The sequence below is a fragment of the Mauremys mutica genome, chromosome 10 (assembly GCF_020497125.1).
Source record: "Mauremys mutica isolate MM-2020 ecotype Southern chromosome 10, ASM2049712v1, whole genome shotgun sequence".
Taxonomy (NCBI): Eukaryota; Metazoa; Chordata; order Testudines; family Geoemydidae; genus Mauremys; species Mauremys mutica.
Window position 1 is genome coordinate 20,713,866 of NC_059081.1, and position 22,248 is coordinate 20,736,113.

A 22,248-nucleotide genomic window follows, 5' to 3' on the forward strand; every position below is an offset into this window, starting at 1 on the left:
CCTGGCTCTAGTGGATTCTTTTTCATTGCTCACCAAGAAGGCCTAGACCTCTTGGGAGCACAATTTCTCATGAGTGCTCAGCCAGAGATCATTCACACAGTAGTGTGGAGAGATTTGAGGTTCAATACAGAGATCTGTCCTGGTTCTGTGACAGAAGTTCTATAACAAGTTGTAGAGTTATCAGTGAATGGATGGACAGCTGATGTAAATCCATGAACCAATATTGTCTTGGCTATGCTGGTGCAATGAGGCCTAGTGATGTTTAGTCCTGTTTCAGCTTCCTGAGCGCCACTGGAATGAGAGGAACTGGAGGGAACACATATAGGAGGTGACCAGACCAGGGAAGAAGAACAGCATCTGTGATAGAACTTGCAGTGCTGCTAGCCTTGGAGAAAAATCTCATGCACTTCTTGAGGTTGGTCACAAACAAGTCTATTACTGAATACCCTAGCAGTGGAAAATGGAAGAGAATGTCTTTCTGACTGACCATTCAAGATGGTCTGTGAAAAACTCCTTGTGCAATCTGTTATTGCGTTTCTCAGTCCTGAAAGGTGAAAAGCCTTCAGGGAAACATTGTGACGAATACACAGACTCCAAAGGAGGATTGTTTCCCAGCACAGCTGAGACAATCTTGCACCTCCTTGATGTTCGGGTAAACATACCTGTGGTGTTGTCTGTGAGAACTTGCACCACCTGTTTTCTGAGGGAGGGCATAAATACTACCAGGCCAGATGAATAGTTCTAAGTTCCAACATGTTTATATGCAGGGAAAACCTTCTGGATGTAAAAATGAGACTCCTTTGCATATGTTCCTTGGGTCCAATCACCAACTCGGATAGTGAAGCACTCAAGTAGATATACAAATCTGCACATCCAGATGGCGCCTAGAAGGAAGAAATACTGAATGAAACCAGCCTTGCAGACAGTGAAGGTGAAGTCTGGCATGTAGAGTTACATACATCCACAAGGCCATGTGGCACAGGAGATGAAGGCAGGTATGCACTGTTGTCATTGACCTGGACCTGAGATCACTGGAAACGTACCTGTTCTTTGAGAGAGAAGCCCTGGTTGTTCTGGCATCGAGGTTTGCTTCTATAAAAAATATGCATTGAATGCATTATAACTGAGATTTCTCCAAATTTAGTTTCAGGCCTAGATGAGATCACTAGGACATTGTTTTGGATCTGGTCACTTGATGCTGCCTGCTCCAGCCAGTTGTTCAGGTAAGGAAATAGTTGAATGCCCAAATCATGGAGGTGGGGTGCTACCATTGACTGAAGACCCTAGGGGCTGTTGACAAACTTAAAGGGAGCACTGTGTACTAGTAGTGGTTGGTGCCTACCACAAAACAAAGGTACTTCCTGCATCACTGCATAGAAGTACACATCTTGTACATCAAGGGAAACATACCAATCTCCTATTTCCAGGAAAGGGATAATAGAAGAGAGGTTAACCTTCCCAAACTTGATCTTTCTGATGACATAGTTTAGCTTTCTAAGGTCTACAATGGGACAGAGACCCCCAGTTTCCTTTGGGACCAGGAAGTGCAAGGAAAAAAAGTCTTTTCCTCTTGGTTGGTAAGTAACTTCTTCTGTCTCTCCCAATTAAGTAAAGAAAGTAAATAAGGAAGTGTTATTTACTCCTTCTCATAACACAAGAACTAGGGGTCATCAAATGAAATTAATAGGCAGCAGGTTTAAAAAAACAAAAGGAAGTATTTTTTCACACAATGCACAGTCAAACTGTGGAACTCCTTGCCAGAGGATGTTGTGAAGGTCAAGACTATAACAGCGTTCAAAAAAGAACTAGATACATTCATGGAGGATAGGTCCATCAATGGCTATTATCCAGGATGGACAGGGATGGTTTCCCTAACCTCTGTTTGCCCAAAGCTGGGAATGGGCGACATGGATGGATCACTTGATGATTACCTATTCTGTTCATTCCCTCTGAGGCACCTGGCATTGGCCACTATCAAAAGACAAGATACTGGGCTAGATGGACCTTTGGTCTGACCCAGTATGGCCGTTCTTATGTTCCTATGTAATTCTAGAAGAGACCATAGTTCTTGAAGTTACACAGTCTCATGAGAGGGGTCTATTAAAAGAGAGGGGAAAGAGGGGATGGGAAAAGAAAGGGAAATTAATTGGATAACATATTCCTCCTTTACTGTGCTAAGTACCCACTTGTCTGATATGATGTTTTCCAAAGCACAGTAAAAAAGAGATAAGCATAACTCAAAGGAAGGAGATAGCATTGGCACATTGTCCATTACCAAAAAGTCAAAATGACTGCTTTGACATCGTAGACATCTGGTGAGAAGGGCACACCACAGTTGAAGATGGCTAGCAACATTTAGGAGGTCTTGACCTCTTCCTGGGAGGGATATTGTGGACTCTGTTGGAAAGAGGGTATATACAAATACTGTGACCTAACTAGGTTCCTTTTTATAGCTGGAGTGTAAACTCTTAAAGAGTGAAGAGGTGCATGGTATCACCTGTTTCTGTAGAAAATTGTTAACACCCTTCAGATGGTAAGTCCTCTCTTGTGATGTGCATGCTTCTTTGGGATGCCTGAAGCCTGCAGCCAGGAAGCATGTCACATAGAGACTGCAGTGGCCATGGAGCATGAGGCAGTATCAGTGGATCTGTTGCTACCTGAAGAGATGTTCACACTATAAGATGTCCCTCAGACACTACTGCTAAAAACTGGTCATGAAATCCCTCTGATAGTTTATCAGAGAACTTGGAAATAGGAGAGAAATGAATAAAGTTATACTTAGTTAAAAGAGCCTGGTCATTGGCAACTGGCTTTTGTAGTCTAGTAGTGTAATAGACTTTACAGTTGAATAAACCTAGCTTCTTAAGCTTCATATCTTTTGGAGTGGTCTTAGGATGGTTTTGGCAAGGCTGCTCGTTACCAGGTCCTACTATAAGAGAATCAGGAACTGGATGAGTAAAGAAATGCTCAAACCCTTGCTGAGGAGCCTGGAATAGAGGCTAGAGTCTGTCAAAGAGACTTTGCTGGCTCTAACAAGGCCTCAATTAATGGGAAAGCCAAATTTTCCTAGAGTAGAAGTCTTCAAAATATCCAGGGGAGTGTGGATTCTTGCACAATCTCCGCCTGCACTCCCAGAGAAGTAACCATCCGTCTCGTGAGATCCTGGAAGACTTTAAAATCTTCCGGGTCGGAGTGAATGGGGGAGATGTTGATTCCAGGGTAATGGCTTCATCTGGTGAGGAAGAAGGAATGTGAGAAGGGGCAATAAAGGCTTTTTAGTAATTCACTCTCCTCCATGTCAGGTTCCATGACAGCGGGTTGAGGAATAGGCGCAGGATACTGAAAAGATGTCTCATGCACTGAGAGTGAGGGGAGACATTCTCCCAGGAAGTGAATGAGATGGGGGTCTAAAATCCCTTGGTGCAGCCCAAGACCAATATGGCAATTGAGGATATTGCATGGTCATACCCCATCAGTGGCGGGGGACCCCAAGCTGCAACTTTCCTGCATGAGAACCGGTCTTGATCTTTAGACCTGATAATAGAAGATCTATAGGGAGAGCTGACGGATCTTGGAGGACAGACAAGTCCTTCCTCTTCCGAGCCCACAGAAGATACATAAGCCTCTTCACGGTAGTGGGTAGCTGGTTCCATAGCTATTCCCATAGGTGTTCTTATGGCTGATGTAGGGTCAATAAAAGATGCAGGTTGGAGTGGCAGAAAAGCTGATGAAGAGGTTGGTACCGGTGGTGCTGGAATAGACACTGTGTGTGTTGTCAGTGCTGAATGCATCAGTGGAGCTGAATGGATAGTCAGTGCTGGTTGCATCATTGGTGCTAGGCATGTCGATGGTGCCAAGTGAGATATCAGTGCTGGGTGCACTGGCAGAGGGGATTGTGTAGTCAGTATCAGTTAGGTAAATACCAGAGCCAGCTGCAGTAGAGAGAGTCAGGCAGGTAAAAACAAAGAAGTTCCCTTGCCGCTAGGAAGGTCTGAAGAGTAGAAGGCACATCAGTTGAATGTATTAGTTCTGACCGTGCCAACAATGTTGGAGGGTCCAGAGACCAATGGGAAGGCCCTGGAACAAGTGAAGACACTGGCCTCAGCAGCCCACATGGAGCTGGAGTCAACAGTGCTACCTCTGATGGAACAAGTGAGCACTTCGAATTGTGAAGTTTCAAACTGGTACCAGAGGATTTACCAGATGAGAGTTTGGGAGAAGACCAAGACTTGTCAGAGTCTGAATGTTTAGACCTCTTCAACCTAGATAGAGAAGAGGAAGCATGACATTCACTCCCAGATTTATGTTTGGAGGATTGGAGGATTATCTATAGGAGTACTCTGACTTGACCCAGAGTCCCCGGAGTCATGATCGTGACTTGGCTCAGATGCAAGTTATGTCACCTCCTTCATGAGATGATCCTTAAGGTAACAGTCTCTCTAATTCTTAGTGTGGATAGGAAAGGAGGTACAAATAAGATATTTGTCCCTGCCATTTGCCTCACCCAAACAAATCAGACAACTCTTGTGCCTACCCATAAAACCTGAGAATCTTTTCATAATAAATCATCCAGGTACTAATAAAAGTATAGCTAAAATAACTACACTGTACTATAGTATCGATAAAAGCTGTATACAGGTAAGTTTTCAAAAGTTGGCTGACCAAAGCTAAAGCCACGGGGATTTCCAACTCTTGCCATGGTAGATATAAGGAACCAACAGGGAGCCGACAGACATACTCATTTTATGCCTTCTCCTGAGAGCATAAATCGAGAGAGGGAACATTAGTCTCCTAGTGATACTGCTGTGCACTGGGCTCACAAACATCTACAGTGGAATCTATATGTGCACAATTACTCAAAATAATTTCAAACACATTTGACATGAACTGCAATAAAATCTCACTTTCTGTCTTTATTATTGCTATATTATCAATGAAAGTGTTTGAAGATAAACTGGAGAATAAATACAGAATAATTATAAGAATGACAAATATAATTTAACACTTGATATTAACTGTTTATACACTGTGCTAAAATGATGTGCTGTACAGTGTACATCCATTTCAGCTATTTTAGCTAATACTTCATACATTCAGCATTCATTTCAAACTTAACATAGGACATTCTCCAGTTCTTTGATGGTCTGAGACGTCTCCTTCAGGACTGGCTAATTTAGTGTGTTGTGGAAACAGGCTGCTATGGTGGGCTAAAGAGGCCAGGTTAGGATTTCTGGGTGGACTCAATAACATCCGGAAAAGCCTCTCACAGGCTGGGAATGACTCTTACCACAGCCAGCCTTGCTCCAACATGAACAGCTGCCAATTTAAGTTTGAGAACTTTGTCATCAACACTTTGAAATCTTTACATATTTTAGCTCCAGAATGTATCTCGGATCCTATCCCCTCCTATTCTAGGCTCCACTCCTTCCTCTCATTTGACTGCTCTGTATCCTGTAAATGTGCACGTGCCCTATAAAGTAAAGGACAGGAGACAAGAAAATCAGATCCCGTCTCTCAACTCTGTCTCTTCAGCTTCCTCTCCTGTTATTCATGGAAGCTGCAGGGACAAGAGTCTAACAGATACAGGGAGTCAGGACTTCCTGTCACTGAGGCAGAAAGTGGCCTACTGTTGGAAAACCAAGCCTGCAGGGAGTGCAGGCAAGTCAAGAACAGGAGCATCTCTGCCTGCTAGGGAGATGAGGATTTCCAACACTTTCAGAGGAGTCCAGCAGAGGAGGAATGGAGTGTGTTCTGTTTGTGCGTGGGAGATGGCTTGTAACTGGTAGAGTCCCATACTTCTAATTCTCCCTCCTTGACCTCCTGTTCCAAAGATAACTGACACCATGCAATCCTGATGATTGAAATAAGTCAGGAAGGAACACATATAAGACACAGAGAGAGATAATTAAACTAAGTTCATATATATATATATATATATATATATATATATATATATATATATATATATATATATATTTACTATGCATACCATTTCAAACAGTCCATTTTGCACTATGACAGGAGATAATGTGATAGTACTGGTTTCTTTACAATAAGAACCGTGAACTGGACATTTTTTATGCAAAGATCAGAAACACCATATAATTTTCTTTTATCCTCTTTTTTTCCATGATTGACTTTTTATGCAGGCTTAATGCACTGGGTGATTGTATGCTAAAATGTCAGCAAGCTATTCTAAAAATGAAAATAAATAAAATAAAATAATGCAGCAGCAGCAGGCTTTTTAATATTGCACATTACATTTTTTACTATTACCATGTGACTGAGCAGCAGGCAATATAAGGTGATTTTTTTTCTGCTCCTGAAATTTCCCAGTGCCTAGTGCACACTTAATAATTCACAGTATCATAATGCACTGTAATTATCCACATAGAATCCTGTGTGCAGAATACACAATAAAAGTAGAAATTATTCTTACATCTAGACACCTTGAACTGAATTCCGATTTCTGTTTCTGATTGAAAAGGATGCTTTAAACCATCTTTCTAGTCATTACAAAGGCTGAAACACCACAAATTTCAGAGTTAAAGCTTTTCACAAATAATTTTGGATATATTTGTGTATAAATAAAATGTGATACCTGAAAGAGATTTACAGCCATTGAGGTTATCAGGTTGTGTTTCATACCCATCTGCACATAAGCATTTGTAAGTTCCATATGTATTGATGCATTGCTGGCTACAGGGGAAGCCAGATGAACATTCATCAATGTCTACACATGTTTTGCCATCATCCTTGAGCCAGAATCCAGGCCAGCATTTGCACTGGGAAAGAAAAGCAAGAACACTCATTTTTTATTATTGTTGGTGTCTTTTTGTTTGGCATAAACTTAGTAAGAATGGCTTAAAAATTAGAAATTGAGGCCAGAGTAGTCTGGCACCACCAATCTTTCAACAATGACAACTTTAAAATCATCTTTTTTGACCTACTGTTTTAACTTCAGTTAACTTTCTATGTAACAGGAATTTATCCAACGGCACATTAGAGATGTTTGTTGGAGAATTGTCCTACTTAAGTGAAACTAGCAGAATTTGCTTTTTCTACAGTTTAACAAAATGTTAGGCCTTCTTCCCTTTCTACTCGACTATGACCATATGACAAAATTAACATTTGGAATGAACAAGAACATTAGAGTATAAAGATATAAAGAAAGTATGGTTACTTACCCTAGTACTGTGGTTATTAAAGATGTCCTTGTGATTGGATTCTTTTGGCCAGCAATGTCCGTTTAGGCTGAGACTGTACCATAGGAGCGCCTTTGTGTTCCCCATTTCCTCACTGCCCAAAAAGATCAAGGACGAACTGCATCCAACTGTCCTCCAATTCCTTCACCAACACAAAATCAGGACTCCGTAGCAGCAGGGAAGGAGGGTGGGTCATGGAATGCATGTGAACACCACATCTCAAAGAAACAGTTACTGTAGGGTAAGTAACTAATCTTTCTTCTTCGATTGACTGTTCCCATGCATTTCACTTCTGGTGACTTATAAGCAGTGACCCCATAGACAGGCTCATGCTCAGTGTCTATTTAAATAGTGATTGCAGATCAGCTATGTCAAAGCAAGCTTCTGATCTTGATGTCTTGCATGCTGCTGCAGCACTGTTCAGGGCCGCTCCTGGACGCGACGCACTGAGGCTCTGGGAGAGGGGGAAGGCGGGGGTAAGCGGCATGGTAAGGGGCCACCGAGGACCCGGTAGGGAACTGGTTCTTAGGATTTTGGGTGCTCATCACTGCCATTAACCCAGATAAGATTATATTTAGATTCCAGGAAGGAAGGGGGGTCATAGACTGTGGGAAACACAAGAATCAGGCCCTTTAGAAATCTAGCAATTATAGGGTGGGAAAAAATGATGTGACCTTGGAAGGGGCAAAGGTAAGGTGTTACTAAGTTTACTCTTATAGAGTACTTTTGAGATAAAAAAGGTAGTCAGGAATCAGGGTATCTGAAGGAGACAGATCGTGTTGTGTTGCCCAAATAAAGAATCTATTTTATTTGGCTGCAGAGAATCCTTCCTGTTGGTCGACATAACACATCGCCGTTGTGTTGTCAGTCAGGATCTGGCCCATTAGTCCACAGAACACTGGATGAGACACTGTGGAGGCTAGTTGTTTATATAAAGGATAATCTCTTCTACAGTCTAGAGGCCTTGGGTCTGAAGATGGTCCAGATGAGCTCCCTACCCAAGCACGGAAGCATCTGTCACCAGTATCTTGGTGAATCATAGAATCATAGAATCTCAGGGTTGGAAGGGACCTCAGGAGGTCATCTAGTCCAACCCCCTGCTCAAAGCAGGACCAAACCCAACTAAATCATCCCAGCCAGGGCTTTGTCAAGACTGACCTTAAAAACCTCTAAAGAAGGAGATTCCACCACCTCCCTAGGTAACCCATCCCAGTGCTTCACCACTCTACTAGTGAAAAAGATTTTCCTAATATCCAACCTAAACCTCCCCCTCTACCACTTGAGACCATTACTCCTTGTTCTGTCATCTTCTACCACTGAGAACAGTCTAGATCCATCCTCTTTGGAACCCCCTTTCAGGTAGTTGAAAGCAGCTATCAAATCCCCCCTCATTCTTCTCTTCTGCAGACTAAGCAAGCCCAGTTCCCTCAGCCTCTCCTCATAGATCATGTGCTCCAGCCCCCTAATCATTTTTGTTGCCCTCCGCTGGACTCTCTCCAATTTCTCCACATCCTTCTTGTAGTGTGGGGCCCAAAACTGGACACAGTACTCCAAATGAGGCCTCACCAGTGTTGAATAGAGGGGAATGATCACATCCCTCGATCTGCTGGAAATGCCCCTACTTATACAACCCAAAATGCCATTAGCCTTCTTGGCAACAAGGGCACACTGTTGACTCATATTCAGCTTTTCGTCCACCATAACCCCTAGGTCCTTTTCTGCAGAACTGCTGCCCAGCCATTCGGTCCCTAGTCTGTAGCAGTGCATGGGATTCTTCCATCCTAAGTGCAGGACTCTGCACTTGTCCTTGTTGAACCTCATCATATTTCTTTTGGCCCAATCCTCTAATTTGTCTAGGTCCCTCTGTATCCTATCCCTACCCTCCAGCGTATCAACCACTCCTCCCAGTTTACTGTCATCTGCAAACTTGCTAAGGGTGCAGTCCACACCATCCTCCAGATCGTTAATGAAGATATTGAACAAAACCGGCCCCAGCACCGATCCTTGGGGCACTCCACTTGATACCGGCTGCCAACTAGACATGGAACCATTGATCACTACCCATTGAGCCCGACCATCTAGCCAGTTTTCTATCCACCTTACCGTCCATTCATCCAGCCCAGACTTCTTTAACTTGCTGGCAAGAATACTGTGGTAGACTGTATCAAAAGCTTTGCTAAAGTCCAGAAATAGCACATCCACTGCTTTCCCCTCATCCACAGAGCCAGTTATCTCATCATAGAAGGCAATTAGGTTAGTCAGGCTTACTTGCCCTTGGTGAATCCAGGCTAACTGTTCCTGATCACTTTCCCCTCCTTTAAGTGGTTCAGAATTGATTCCTTGAGGACCTGTTCCATGATTTTTCCAGAGACTGAGGTGAGACTGACTGGCCTGTAGTTCCCTGGATCTTCCTTCTTCCCTTTTTTAAAGATGGGCACTACATTAGCTTTTTTCCAGTCATCCAGGACCTCCCCCGATCACCATGATTTTTCAAAGATAATGGCCAATGGCTCTGCAATCTCATCGTCCAACTCCTTTAGCACCCTCGGATGCAGTGCATCCAGTCCCATGGACTTGTGCTCGTCCAGCTTTTCTAAATAGTCCCGAACTACTTCTTTCTCCACAGAGAGCTGGTCACCTCCTCCCCATACCGTGCTGCAGAGTGCAGCTGTCTGGGAGCTGACCTTGTCTGTGAAGACAAAGGCAAAAAAAGCATTGAGTACACTAGCTTTCGCCTCATCCTCTGTCACTAGGTTCCCTCCCTCATTCAGCAAGGGGCCCACACTTTCCTTGACTTTCTTCTTGTTGCTAACATACTTGAAGAAACCCTTCTTGTTACTCCTAACATCTCCGGCTAGCTGCAACTCCAAGTGTGATTTGGCCTTCCTAATTTCACTCCTGCATGCCTGAGCAATACTTTTATACTCCTCCCTGGTTATTTGTCCAATCTTCCACTTCTTGTAAGCTGTTTTTTTGTGTTTAAGACGAGCAAGGATTTCACTGTTAAGCCAAGCTGGTCGCCTGCCATATTTACTTTTCTTCCTACACATCGGGATGGTTTGTTCCTGCAACCTCAATAAGGATTCTTTAAAATACAGCCAGCTTTCCTCAACTCCTTTCCCCATCATGTTATTCTCCCAGGGGACCTTGCCCATCAGTTCCCTGAGGGAGTCAAAGTCTGCTTTTCTGAAGTCCAGGGTCTCTGTTCTACTGCTTTCCTTTCTTCCTTGTGTCAGGATCCTGAACTTGACCATCTCATGGTCACTGCCTCCCAGGTTCCCATCCACTATTGCTTCCTCTACTATTTTTTCCCTGTTTGTGAGCAGCAGGTCAAGAAGAGCTTTTCCCCTAGTTGGTTCCTCCAGCACTTGCACCAGGAAATTGTCCCCTACACTTTCCAGAAACTTCCTGGATTGTCTGTGCACTGCTGTATTGCTCTCCCAGCAGATATCGGGGTGATTAAAGTCAGCCATGAGAACCAGGGCCTATGATCTAGCAACTTCTGTTAGTTGCTGGAAGAAAGCCTCGTCCACCTCATCCCCCTGGTCTGGTGGTCTGTAGCAGACTCCCACCATGACATTACCCTTGTTGTTCATACTTCTAAATTTAATCCAGAGACTCTCAGGTTTTTCTGCAGTTTCATACTGGAGCTCTGAGCAGTCATACTGCTCTCTTACATACAACGCAACTCCCCCACATTTTCTGCCCTGCCTATCCTTCCTGAACAGTTTATATCCATCCATGACAGTACTCCAATCATGTGAGTTATCATGAAAAGAGGTGGACACAATGGTACTCCTTTGCAAACCTTGTGAGGGTGTTTCCACCAATTTAACAATGAGAGTACTTCTCAAGGGACTTGCATCCTCATGTCTAATGTTTGTTGGGTAAATATACATATTTCAACCACCCTTGCATTCAGCATAAGTGAAGTCTGGCATGCTGTGCAACATATGTGCAGAAGGGCACATGACTGAGAAGTCTGAGACAGACTCTTTCTGAAGATTAAGGGTTAGCATGCAGCTGGTTGATGAGATCTACTGTAGAACAGAATGTGTCCTGTGGCAGACAGGCTCTTGCTTTGTAGAATTTAGCGCTGCCACCATGAATTCTATTTTTTGGTTTGATAATAGTGATTTTTTTTCCTTATTGATCCTGAAACCCAGGGTGGTAAAAAGTTGCAGGAACAAGTGAAAGGAGTTGTTCACCTGTTGTGGTGATCTTCCTCCAGTGAGCCAGTGTTCCTCCAGTGTTGAGGTGAGGGATACCTGGATTTCTCACTTTCTTAGTGAGCCGTTATGACAGCCAAGCATTTGGTAAACACACTAGTCCTCGGTGCTGTTGAAAGACTGAAGGACAGGATTCTGTCCTGATAGGGGGAATTTCTCACTTGGAATCTCAGGTATTTTCTGTTTCCTGGGTGAATTAGTATGTAAAAGCAAGCATCTTATAAATTGAGAACCATGAACCAGTCCCGGGAAGCTAAGGATGGGATTATACATGGTAGAGTTACCATGCTGAATGTAAAACTATGGATGAAGGTGTTGTGTCACCTCTAATCCAGGATTAGGCATCAGCTCCTGCCCACACACACACCTTCTTTTGCAGAATTAGAAAATAATGAAAATAAAATACTTCCCTCTGAACTCCAGAGTGGAGCTGGGCAGATGATGACTATTCTGTTTCACGGCAAGTTTTAATATTTCAAAAATTGTTTTTTGTTCCACATTGTAAAATAGTCCAAAACTTTTCAAACATTTTTGCACAAAAGGAATTTTGTCAAACTGTCCATTTTCAGATAGGAACCTGAGCATTTAAATACAGAAGAGGCACATGTGTGTGGCTAGGGCACTGGACTGGGATGTGCGAGATCAGATTTGAGTCCTTGCTATGCCTGATTCAGAACAGTTTTTTTCATCCCAGACCACTCCCACATCCCAGGCCAGCGCACTGACCATCAGGTATATAATGTGAGACTCACAGAAACACTTAGGGATGAAGCCTGTTCAAGTCATTTTCTCAGGATCTGAGGAGGCTCTCTTCAAGTTCTCCAGGAATAATAGTTTAAGTCAAGCTTCTCATCTTTTGAGGTGTTTTCAATAAGAAATGACATATGGAACACCTATTGGGGATATGCACTTCCTGAGGCAAAATACAAAATGCACTTTGAGTGCCCACCATACAGCAGAATAGTCTCAACACAAGAAGGTTTCTAACCATCAGAGGAGTGAAGTTCTGGAACAGTCTTCCAAGGGGAGCAGTGGGGGCAAAAGACATATCTGGCTTCAAGACTAAGCTTGATAAGTTTATGGTGGAGATGGTATGATGGGATAGCCTATTTTTGGCAATTAATTTATCTTTGACTATTAGCGGTAAATATGCCCAATGGCCTGTGATGGGTTGTTAGACGGAGTGGGATCTGAGTTACTACAGAGAATTCCTTCCTGGGTGTCTGGCTGGTGAGTCTTGCCCACATGCTCAGGGTTTAGCTGATTGTCATATTTGGGGTTGGGGAGGAATTTTCCTCCAGGGCAGATTGGCAGAGGCCCTGGGGGGGTTTCACATTCCTCTGCAGCATGGGGCATGGGTCACCTGCTGGAGGATTCTCTGCACCTTGAAGTCTTTAAACCACGATCTGAGGACTTCAATAGCTCAGACATAGGTTAGGAGGTTTGTTACAGGAGTGGCAAGCACTTCCCAAGTTGTGGAAAGGCGGCTACCTGTATTTAGCAGATCCCCAGAGGTTAAAAATTAGAATTTTCAGGTGGCCAAGAGTCTTCTACTTTTGAACTCCATTCTCTTGTTCATGTGTGAAATCACATATGACATAATCTGCTTGACTTCTGTAGCCATGTCTGCCACAGTGGCAGGAATATGATTCCTGTGACTAAAACAATAGACAGAAGATCCTTCTTCCAACCCAGAAAAGTAGCCTGGCCATTCAATGGCAGATTTTCTTTTCCAGAAGGAGTTGGAGGTGCTCTAGAATTCCTTAGCTGATTCACAGAACCAAAGTCTACCTTACGAGTGGCCCCAAGTTTGCAGTTCAACAGGAGCCGATTCAGGTAGAAAAGAACCTACTATCCACAGAAAAGGGGATGAAACTCATTCAATAAGGTAGGGTAAGTCCATACTTACCGCGCGGGTCGACGCGGAGAGTTCGACTTCTCGGAGTTCGAACTATCGCGTCTAATCAAGACACGATAGTTCGAACTCCCCACGCGCTCCGGTCGACTCCGGAACTCCACCACCGCGAACAGCGGTGGCGGAGTCGACCTTGGAGCCGCAGAGTTCGACCCCGCGGCGTCTGGACGGGTAAGTCAGTCGAACTAAGGTAGTTCGACTTCAGCTACGCTATTCGCGTAGCTGAAGTCGCGTACCTTAATTCGACCCCCCCCATAGTGTAGACCAGGCCGCAGGCTTGTCATTATAAAACAAGAGGTAACAAACATTAGGGAATCCATTCAAATGTTAAACAATCATTCTGAAGGTACAAAGGTCCAGGTGGAGTCCCACATCAGGGGAAGAGTGAACAATTTCTTGGAATTTGGGCCAAAACAACATTTAACCAATGGGTCTGAGACATGGAAGATATATAATTGTTTATCATCATATGCTCCAGCATCTTCATTCTATTAATGAGCAAAATGCATGAGCAAAGTTGCATGCACACAACTGGAGGGCACATTTTGAAATTTTGTCCATTAACAGTGCATTGTTCAACTTTTCTTTGTTAACTGAGTCACTATTTCAATCAACTTGGGAAAAGTTTACCATTTGTATTAATTACTATTGGAGGCATGGTCTTATAAGCAACTCTCAGATCATTTGTATTTTTCATACATCAGCATGATTTGTTTGGGAGGTTTTAGGTGCTGTATCTTTGGACTATTGTTATTGTAGGTACATTTTCATCACCTTTCAAGTAAAATATTCAGGTATTAGTTTTTACAAATACATAGAAACAAATGTTGAAATTACTTCATGTACATCTTCCCATTGGTTATAACTTGAATTTAAGCATTTTCTTTTTACACAACTGATGGTCATTTGCATACCTCATATATTGATTTGCATAGGTTTATGGTTTTGATTAGGTTACTTGTTTAAAAGATAGTACTGCATTCTGAAGTTCTACTACATGGTTATGTGGTTTAAACAATCATAGTTACGGATTAAGAACTTATATTATACTATATTACACACCATGACTACCAACCTTGTACCCAAGAGGAAGATCCTGACAATCTTGAGAACAGCCACTGACTTTCTTACTCAAGCATTCATTGATATGGCAGTTTCTCTCATCAGATCCATCACCACAATCCTCTTTATTGTCACAGACATCTATTTGAGGAATGCACGTGCCATTTTTGCAAATGAAAAAAGAACTGTTGCATGACTGTTCTGGAAAAAATAAAATAAAATAAAATAAAACAAATGAAGAGTATGTCAGTGGTTCCCATACTTTTCCCATAGTGTGACCCAGCTCTGATATATTTTTTCATGAACCAACTCCAATTTGTGGGGACCATATTTTCTCTTGTTTGTGACTGATCTCATAAGATTACTTGCATGACTACAGTAATTGCTTATATGAAAAAGTTATATGTGTAAATTTTACTTTAGTTTTAGATATCTATATTAAGATAAGTGTTTACTCCTTTCAGAAAAAAGTTAATCATATTGTCTATTCTTCATTTCATCTTCCCCTTCCATCAGTTTGGTTTTGTTTAACAAGAAATAATGAGAAGAGCAGCATCATGCAGCATCACCTCTCTGCAGACCACCAGTGAAAAAGCTATAAACTGTATATTGAAAACTATGCACAAGGGGACAAAAAAGCTGTCCTATGTATATTAAAAATATCATACACTTGATATAGTTTTCTGGGAAAAACACTGGAAAAATCATAATTTGTAGAGCTATCTAACATTGAAGATTATTTTTGGTAGCAATGGAGAACTGTCATAGTAAAATCCTCTAATAGGGTTGCCCCCCCAAAAAACAAACAAAAAACTAGCTATCTAAATCCTAATTTGGAAAATGTAACAGGAAAATTAGATGATTCAGGAGCATCCAGACATGTGATAACTTAACTGTGTACCACAAAAGCTAAGAAAATATGAAAAATAACTATGATGCCAGGTACACAAAATTGAGGAGGCACTGACAGGCATATAGGGGGCACTAATAAGATTCGTCACTATCATCCAAGTCATATGACTTTAAAAAGTAATACATATTGAACTAAAGAACTTAAGAATGGCCATATTGGGTCAGACCAATGGTCCATCTAGCTTGGCACCACGTCCAGCAGTGGCCAGTGCCAGATGCATCAGAAGGAATGAGCAGAAGAGGGCGATTACTGAGTGATCCATTCCCTGTCATCCAGTCCTAGATTCTGGCAGTCAGAGGTTTGAGACACCAAGAGCATGGTGTTGCATCCCTGACCATCATGGCTATCTTCCATGAATTTATCTAATTATTTTTTAACCCAATTATACTTTTGCCCTTCACGACATCCCCTCACAATGGGCTGACTATGCATTGTATGAAGAAGTACTTCCTTATGTTTATTTTAAACCTGCAACCTGTTAATTTCATTGGGTGACCCCTAATTCTTGTGTTATGTGAAGGGGTAAAATACACTGCCTTATTCACTTCTTTACACCATTCATGATTTTATAGACCTGTATATTATCCCCCTTAGTCATCTCTCTTCAAAACTGAGCAGTCTCAGTCCTTTTAATCTCTTCTCACATAGAAGCTCACATAGCTTACACCTATTTATTTGCGCTTGCCCTTCTCTGTACTTTTTCCAATTCTAATATATCTTTTTGAGAAGGGATGATTAAAACTGCATGCAACATTCAAGGTGTGGGCGTACCATGTCTTTATATAGTGGCATTATGATATTCTCTATCTCTTTCCTAACAATTCCTAACATTTTGGACTGTTGCTGCACACTGAGCAGATGTTTTCAGAGAACTGTACATGATGACTGCAAGATCTCTTTCTTCAGTGGTAACAGATAATTTAGACCTCATCATTTTATATGTATAATTGGGATTATTTTTTCCAGTGTGCACACTTTTCACTTATCAACATAGAATTTCATCTGTCATTTTATTACCCAGTCACTCAGTTTAGTGAGATCTCATTATTACTTTTTGCAGTCATCTTTGTACTTAACTAACTTGAATAATTTTTTATCATCTGCAAATTTTACCTCCTCACTGTTCACCTCCTTTCCAGATCATTTGTGAATATGTTGAACAGCACAGGTCCCAATACAGATTTGTGTGGGACCCTTATATTTACCTCTTTCCATTGTGAAAACTGACCATTTATTCCTACCCTTTGCTTCCTATCTTTTAACCAGTTACTGATCCATGAGAGGACTTCTTTCTTATCCCATGAGTCCTTACTTTGCTTAAGAGCCTTTGGTGAGGAACCTTGTCAAAGGCTTTCTGAAAGTTCAAGTACACTATATTGACTGTATCACCCTTGTCTACATGTTTGTTGACCCCCTCACAGAATTCTAATAGATTGGTGAGGCATGATTTCCCTTTACAAAAGCCATGCTGACTCTTCCTCAAGATATTATGTCTGATAAACTTAACTATAGTAAAGGATAAAATTATCAGCCTGTACTGAAGTTAAGCTTTCCTGCCTGTAATTGCCAGGATCACCACTGGAGCTCTTTTAGAAAATGTGGTTACATTAGATATCCTTCAGTCACCTAATACAGAGGTATTGTCTAGTCTATACTAGCTGGAAACACATATGTAAACAAACTACAAGCTACCCTAAACCATCTAGTGTGGCTACCTTTATTTTATCAGTTGAGACCAATCAACTACAGAATTCTTGGCTGTGCAGGACTGACAAATTACAACTGCATCCTCCTCACAGGATGAATGAAGCATTAAAGAGACAGGACTGTACCATACAGTTATTAGGATTATAGTCTTTCTATCTACAATTCTAAATTAAGGTTGTTTGGAAAATACATATATGTGATTTAAAAATAAATAAATATGAACCTGAACTTTTGCATTTTATGTTTATAGGAGCTTCATCAGAATGATCTGGGCAGTCAAAGTCCCCATCACATTGCCACTGAGAATTTGAGAGACACCTTCCATCAGCACAACTGAATTCTCCAGAATTACAGTGACGATACCCTAGAAACAGAGTAATCAAAGCTTTACTGCTTCATACTTCGCATATGCATATATTTTCACATAATTTCATAACAGAGTCTATACAAGTAAACACATGTATCTCTCTCTATCTCTATAGAGAGAGATACAGAAAGATAAATATGCATATACGTGTGCATCTCAAAAGACAGACTCCTTAAAAAAAACCCAAATCTTCAAGGCAGCTCTGGAAGCTGCATGAGATTGTTTTCTGAGATGCTCAAATAGATTTCTGCCAGAAACATCAAAAAGGACAACAGAAGGGAGTTTCTGCCAGAGTTTAATAAGAAAAATCTACAAATGGCAAAAACTCAAAAGTGAAATAAAAATTTTCTTCCCTCACAATTCTAAAACATAAAAGTCAGGGTTTTTTAGGTGGAAAAATCACCATTTTGCTGCAAGAAACCAAATCAAATGGATGAAATTCATGTTCTTTTCCCAAGTAGCAGAATTTTTCCGTTTTTGTACAAAGCATGTTTCATTGGAGAAAAAAAAAAACATTTTATGTTCAGAGTGCATGCATACTCATGAAAATATTAAGCTATGCATGGGAGTAAAAATAAAGTCAAAACTGACCTGCAGCTGTTTTTCCTGCCTTTGTGAATGTTCACATTCCAACAAATTTTTCCAGAAAAAAATAAAATTTTTAAAGCTCTAAAAATATGACTTGCTCTTTCTGACCAGCAAATCCAAGTGATGGTTGTTTTTGAAGCTTTGCTTCATCTGCACAAATCTTACATGAGCATTAGCAGAAGGAGAAATATAATATCAGCTAACTTTCCTTTAGTTATTCTACGTGGGTATAGCTCTTCCCTGCCAGCAGATGGAATCAGAGTACTTGACCTTCTGAGATAAGACATCCCTCTGTATCCAAGAGCTTTATTCTCTCAGTATCCTCTGTTGACACTTTGAATGGCGTTAATGTACTACTGGAACCATAAAACATAATTATCGTGTATCTAACTTGTAATAATCACTAGAGAAGCCAGAATAACTCAACAGGGAAACTTCATAAAGCTGTAACTTTTTTTTAAAATGGACTGTCCTTAATTCTATCTTTAAAAAAAAAATGAAACCTCCCTTCATGTATTAATTACTCGTGTCAGGCCAGGCCTCAGCTACACCTGAGACACCTTTGTGTCAATGGCTGTCTCAGCGAAAGCTTCCACTTCCCATCTGTAGTGTCTGGCAAAGACATGCAGTTAAAACCAGGTCAATCTAGATCTGACACACAGGATGCTTTTTCTATGGTGCTCCTATAATCTGGTTGAACAGGCTTTGAAGAAATGTGGAACTGAAATTGGATCTTCTTTCATATTTCTAAACAAGCTTCCCCAGTCAGTTACTCTAGTTAAATTGAAATGGTTAACACACATGCTCCTTTTCTTTTTTGGAGGATCTCATGGAGAACAAAGCATTTCTCTGCATACTCTCTTGGAGACATCTCATCACAACAGAGTCTGAAATTCCCATATTCTTATGGACAAATAAATAAATCACTAAGAATAAGCCTTGAAAGAATAATTTAGGATTATAAAATGGAACATAATTCATATTGAAAGAATTATCAAAGACTAATAGAATAGTAAAAATATTAAGAGAATTTAAACCCAAATTCAGATGCAAAAGAGGACTATATCATCTGAGCATTGGCCTAATTTTGTTAATTTCCTTGAAGATTTCCAGCATATCTGAATATCACTTAACTAGAAATGATAGACTAACTATAAATAAAGCAAATTGTTCAAATTACAGCTTCAGTGAAATATAGACTCTTATCTAAACAAACTCAGGAAACAATCAGGATGTCTACTATCTTGGCATTGAGGTACACCAAGAAGAAAAGTTTTTTTCCCTCTGATTCTAAAGTGGGTGAAGTGCCTTGACTGCAACATTACCTTTTCTGAATAAGTTTCATCTTTTAATGCCAACAGGCAGGATATAAGCAATAAATTGAGATGGGTTTTCATGGTAAACTGGGTTCTAGATCAAGAATTTCTTTGTTGCTGGGTACCTTAGTTGGGTTGGCAGGCAGAGGCTGACCTGCTCTGGCTATACTGTCGGCCATGGCTAGTTGAGTCTGTTACTATACATAATAGAAATCATAGAAATGTAGGCATGCAATGCACCTTGCTAGTCATCTAGTCCAGTTCCTTGCAGGGAAGCAGGACTACATATTATCTAGATCATCCTTGACAGATATTTGTCTAACCTGTTCTTATAAACCTCCAAATGCTGGAGATTCCACAACCTCACTAGATAATTTGTTCCAGTTCTTAACTAGGAAGTTTTTCCCAATGTCTAACCTAAATCTCCTTTGCTGCAATTTAAGCCCATTCTTGTTCTGTCGTCAGTGGTTAGGAGAACAATTTAAATAACCTTTTACATACTTAAAGGCTGTTATCCTGTTGCCCATCAGTCTTCTCTTCTCCAGTCTAAACCTTTAATCATTTTTGTTGCTCTCCTCTAGACTTTCTCCAATTTGTCCATATCTTTCCCAAGGTGTGATGCCCAGAACTGTACACAGCTGAGACCTAATCAGCATGGAGCAGAGCCAAAGAATTACTTCTTGTGTCTTGCTTACAACACTCCTGCTAATACATCCCATTTGGAGTGGTGTGAGCACTTGTTGCCAGTGAGTCCCAACGTGTGTTATGAGGCTGTGCCTGTCAGCACTGAACCTTATTATACAGTATGAGCTCCTAAATACAGTCTCATTGTTCCCAGCATGGCAATTTGACGTGCCCTAGTGTGTAGTACTGCAGCAATATAGATGGGAGCTTTGGGGGAAAAATGGTAACTTGCCACAGTTCCTACACTTGAAACCAATGCACACTGGACATGCAAACTTGGAATCGTCTTAAAAACAATGTCCATTCTGGCCATTTACTCTCCCTTTGCTTGAATAAGATTGTAAAGGCACAAAAGGAAGAGTAGCCATAATTATCCTTCATATCCTTCAACCGAGAAACTCCTCTCTGACAAATTCCAGAGAAGAAGGAAAGGCGGTCTTGGAGTGTGGACACATATCAACAATAATACAGGAAGAACTACAGTTACTACAGTAAGTAATCTTTTTTTCTCATTTTGAGAATTGCTCATTTGGATATCTACTCTTTGGAGATTAAAAAGGAGAAGTAACCCTCCAGGAGATGGGTCTGAGGAGGAGTAGTTTAAAGTGACTTAAATTTTTTTCTCCTGAATTGGTAATCAGATTAGAGGGCAACCCGAGGGAGCAATGCTACATAACATTGTATACAGAGTTCAAGGTAGCAGCTTTGCATATATCAGTGATGGACTCTGTGCAAAGGCATGCTGTGGAAGCTGCATTAGGGCTAAGTAAGAGTGTTTGGATATCTGTTGGTGGATGTCAAGTAATTAACAATCATGGTTATTTAGCTGAGTTGGACTGACACATGTGTCATTAAAAGTCTGGGGAACCTGCAATTAGGCTTGATCCTATACAGAAATAATTTAAGACCTCTAGATGTCTACAATATGGATCCTGACCTTCCCTGTTGGGAGTAATTAGGAAAATTGCAGGCTGGTTAATGAACTAATTCAGATGGAAATCATAGACCATTCTAGACAAGATGTACTAGACATTTTATCCCTATGGAAGACAGTTAGGGCTGCAGATTTGTCACAGCATTTTTTAAAATAAGAAATACAAAGCAGGCACGGTAAATTTAGTAAAAGTCATGGGTTTAGGGGGAAATGGTGTGTAAAGCCACGGTATATATCATACTGAGACACTTTTTGTGTGACCAAATTTGAGTGAGTAGCATTTGCTGCCTGGTGCACAGGGTTGCAATGCCATTCAGGTTTGGCCCAGACTTTCATCATCACTGAGGATTGGTCAGGCCAAACCTGAGAGGCACTGTGACTCCTTACACCCGGGTTGCAACACTAGAGTGGAGAACAAGGAGCAATTCTTCAGGACAGGTGACATTGCTGCGGAGTGAGGGTGGGATGGATTCACTCTCCAGCCATCTGCCCTCAGTTGCCACTCCTTATTGGGCCATTACTATGGTTGCATTGCTGGGCAGAGGGCACTGCTGAAGGTGGTCAGTGTCCTTTCCCTCAAATTTGAAGTCACAGAAGTCATAGTACACCTCTACCTCGATATAACGCTGTCCTCGGGAGCCAAAAAATCTTACCGAATTATAGGTGAAACCGCGTTATATTGAACTTGCTTTGATCTGCCGGAGTGTGCAGCCTCGCCCCCCCGGAGCACTGCTTTACCATGTTAGATCCAAATTCATGTTATATTGGGTCAAGTTATATCGGGGTAGAGGTGTATCATGACAAACTTGCAGCCCTAAATATGGTATAAGGAGATTCAGCCCTCAGGTTGGTGAACATCTGGGTTGATGTTATTGCTTTTAGGAGTGCCATTTTAACTGAGAAATGCAAAGAGTGCAGTCTGGCAAAGGCTTATAAGACACTGTAGCTTCCTGTGGACAAAATTCAAATGCCATAGTGGTCGCATTTCAAAACAATGGAAGGAACATGTGAAACTAGCCTTTCAGAAATGTGGTTACTGTCTGGTGAGTGAAAAAAAGGTCAACTCATATGTCTGAGGGTGGAAAACTGAGATAGCCAAGTGGATCCTGACAGACTGAAACAATTTTTTTTATTGTTGCAGTTGCATCCAAATAAAATAGGGCTCAAGGGATGTTTCAGATCTTCCCCCTTTTGATCTTCCCAGATGGAAAAAGTTTTCCACCTCATTAAGTATGTTTCTCTGGTCAAAAGCATCAGATTTTCCAACTGGATATTTTAAACTACAGTAAACCACTGTAGATCTAATGCTTCCAGAAATCAAGAAGCCA

General features: G+C 41.3%; 1 protein-coding gene across 1 annotated transcript in view; it reads right to left on the bottom strand.

The window, feature by feature from the left end:
• The window catches only part of LRP1B (LDL receptor related protein 1B), a 1,288,869-nt gene that overhangs the window by 219,834 nt on the left and 1,046,787 nt on the right, over positions 1 to 22,248 (bottom strand). Inside the window, exons 56-58 of the mRNA XM_045032831.1 lie at positions 17,255 to 17,395; positions 14,425 to 14,612; positions 6,602 to 6,785 (exon numbers count right to left, since the gene is read on the bottom strand). Coding sequence (XP_044888766.1) covers positions 6,602 to 6,785; positions 14,425 to 14,612; positions 17,255 to 17,395 — 513 coding nt within the window. The remainder of the gene's footprint in view (positions 1 to 6,601; positions 6,786 to 14,424; positions 14,613 to 17,254; positions 17,396 to 22,248) is intronic.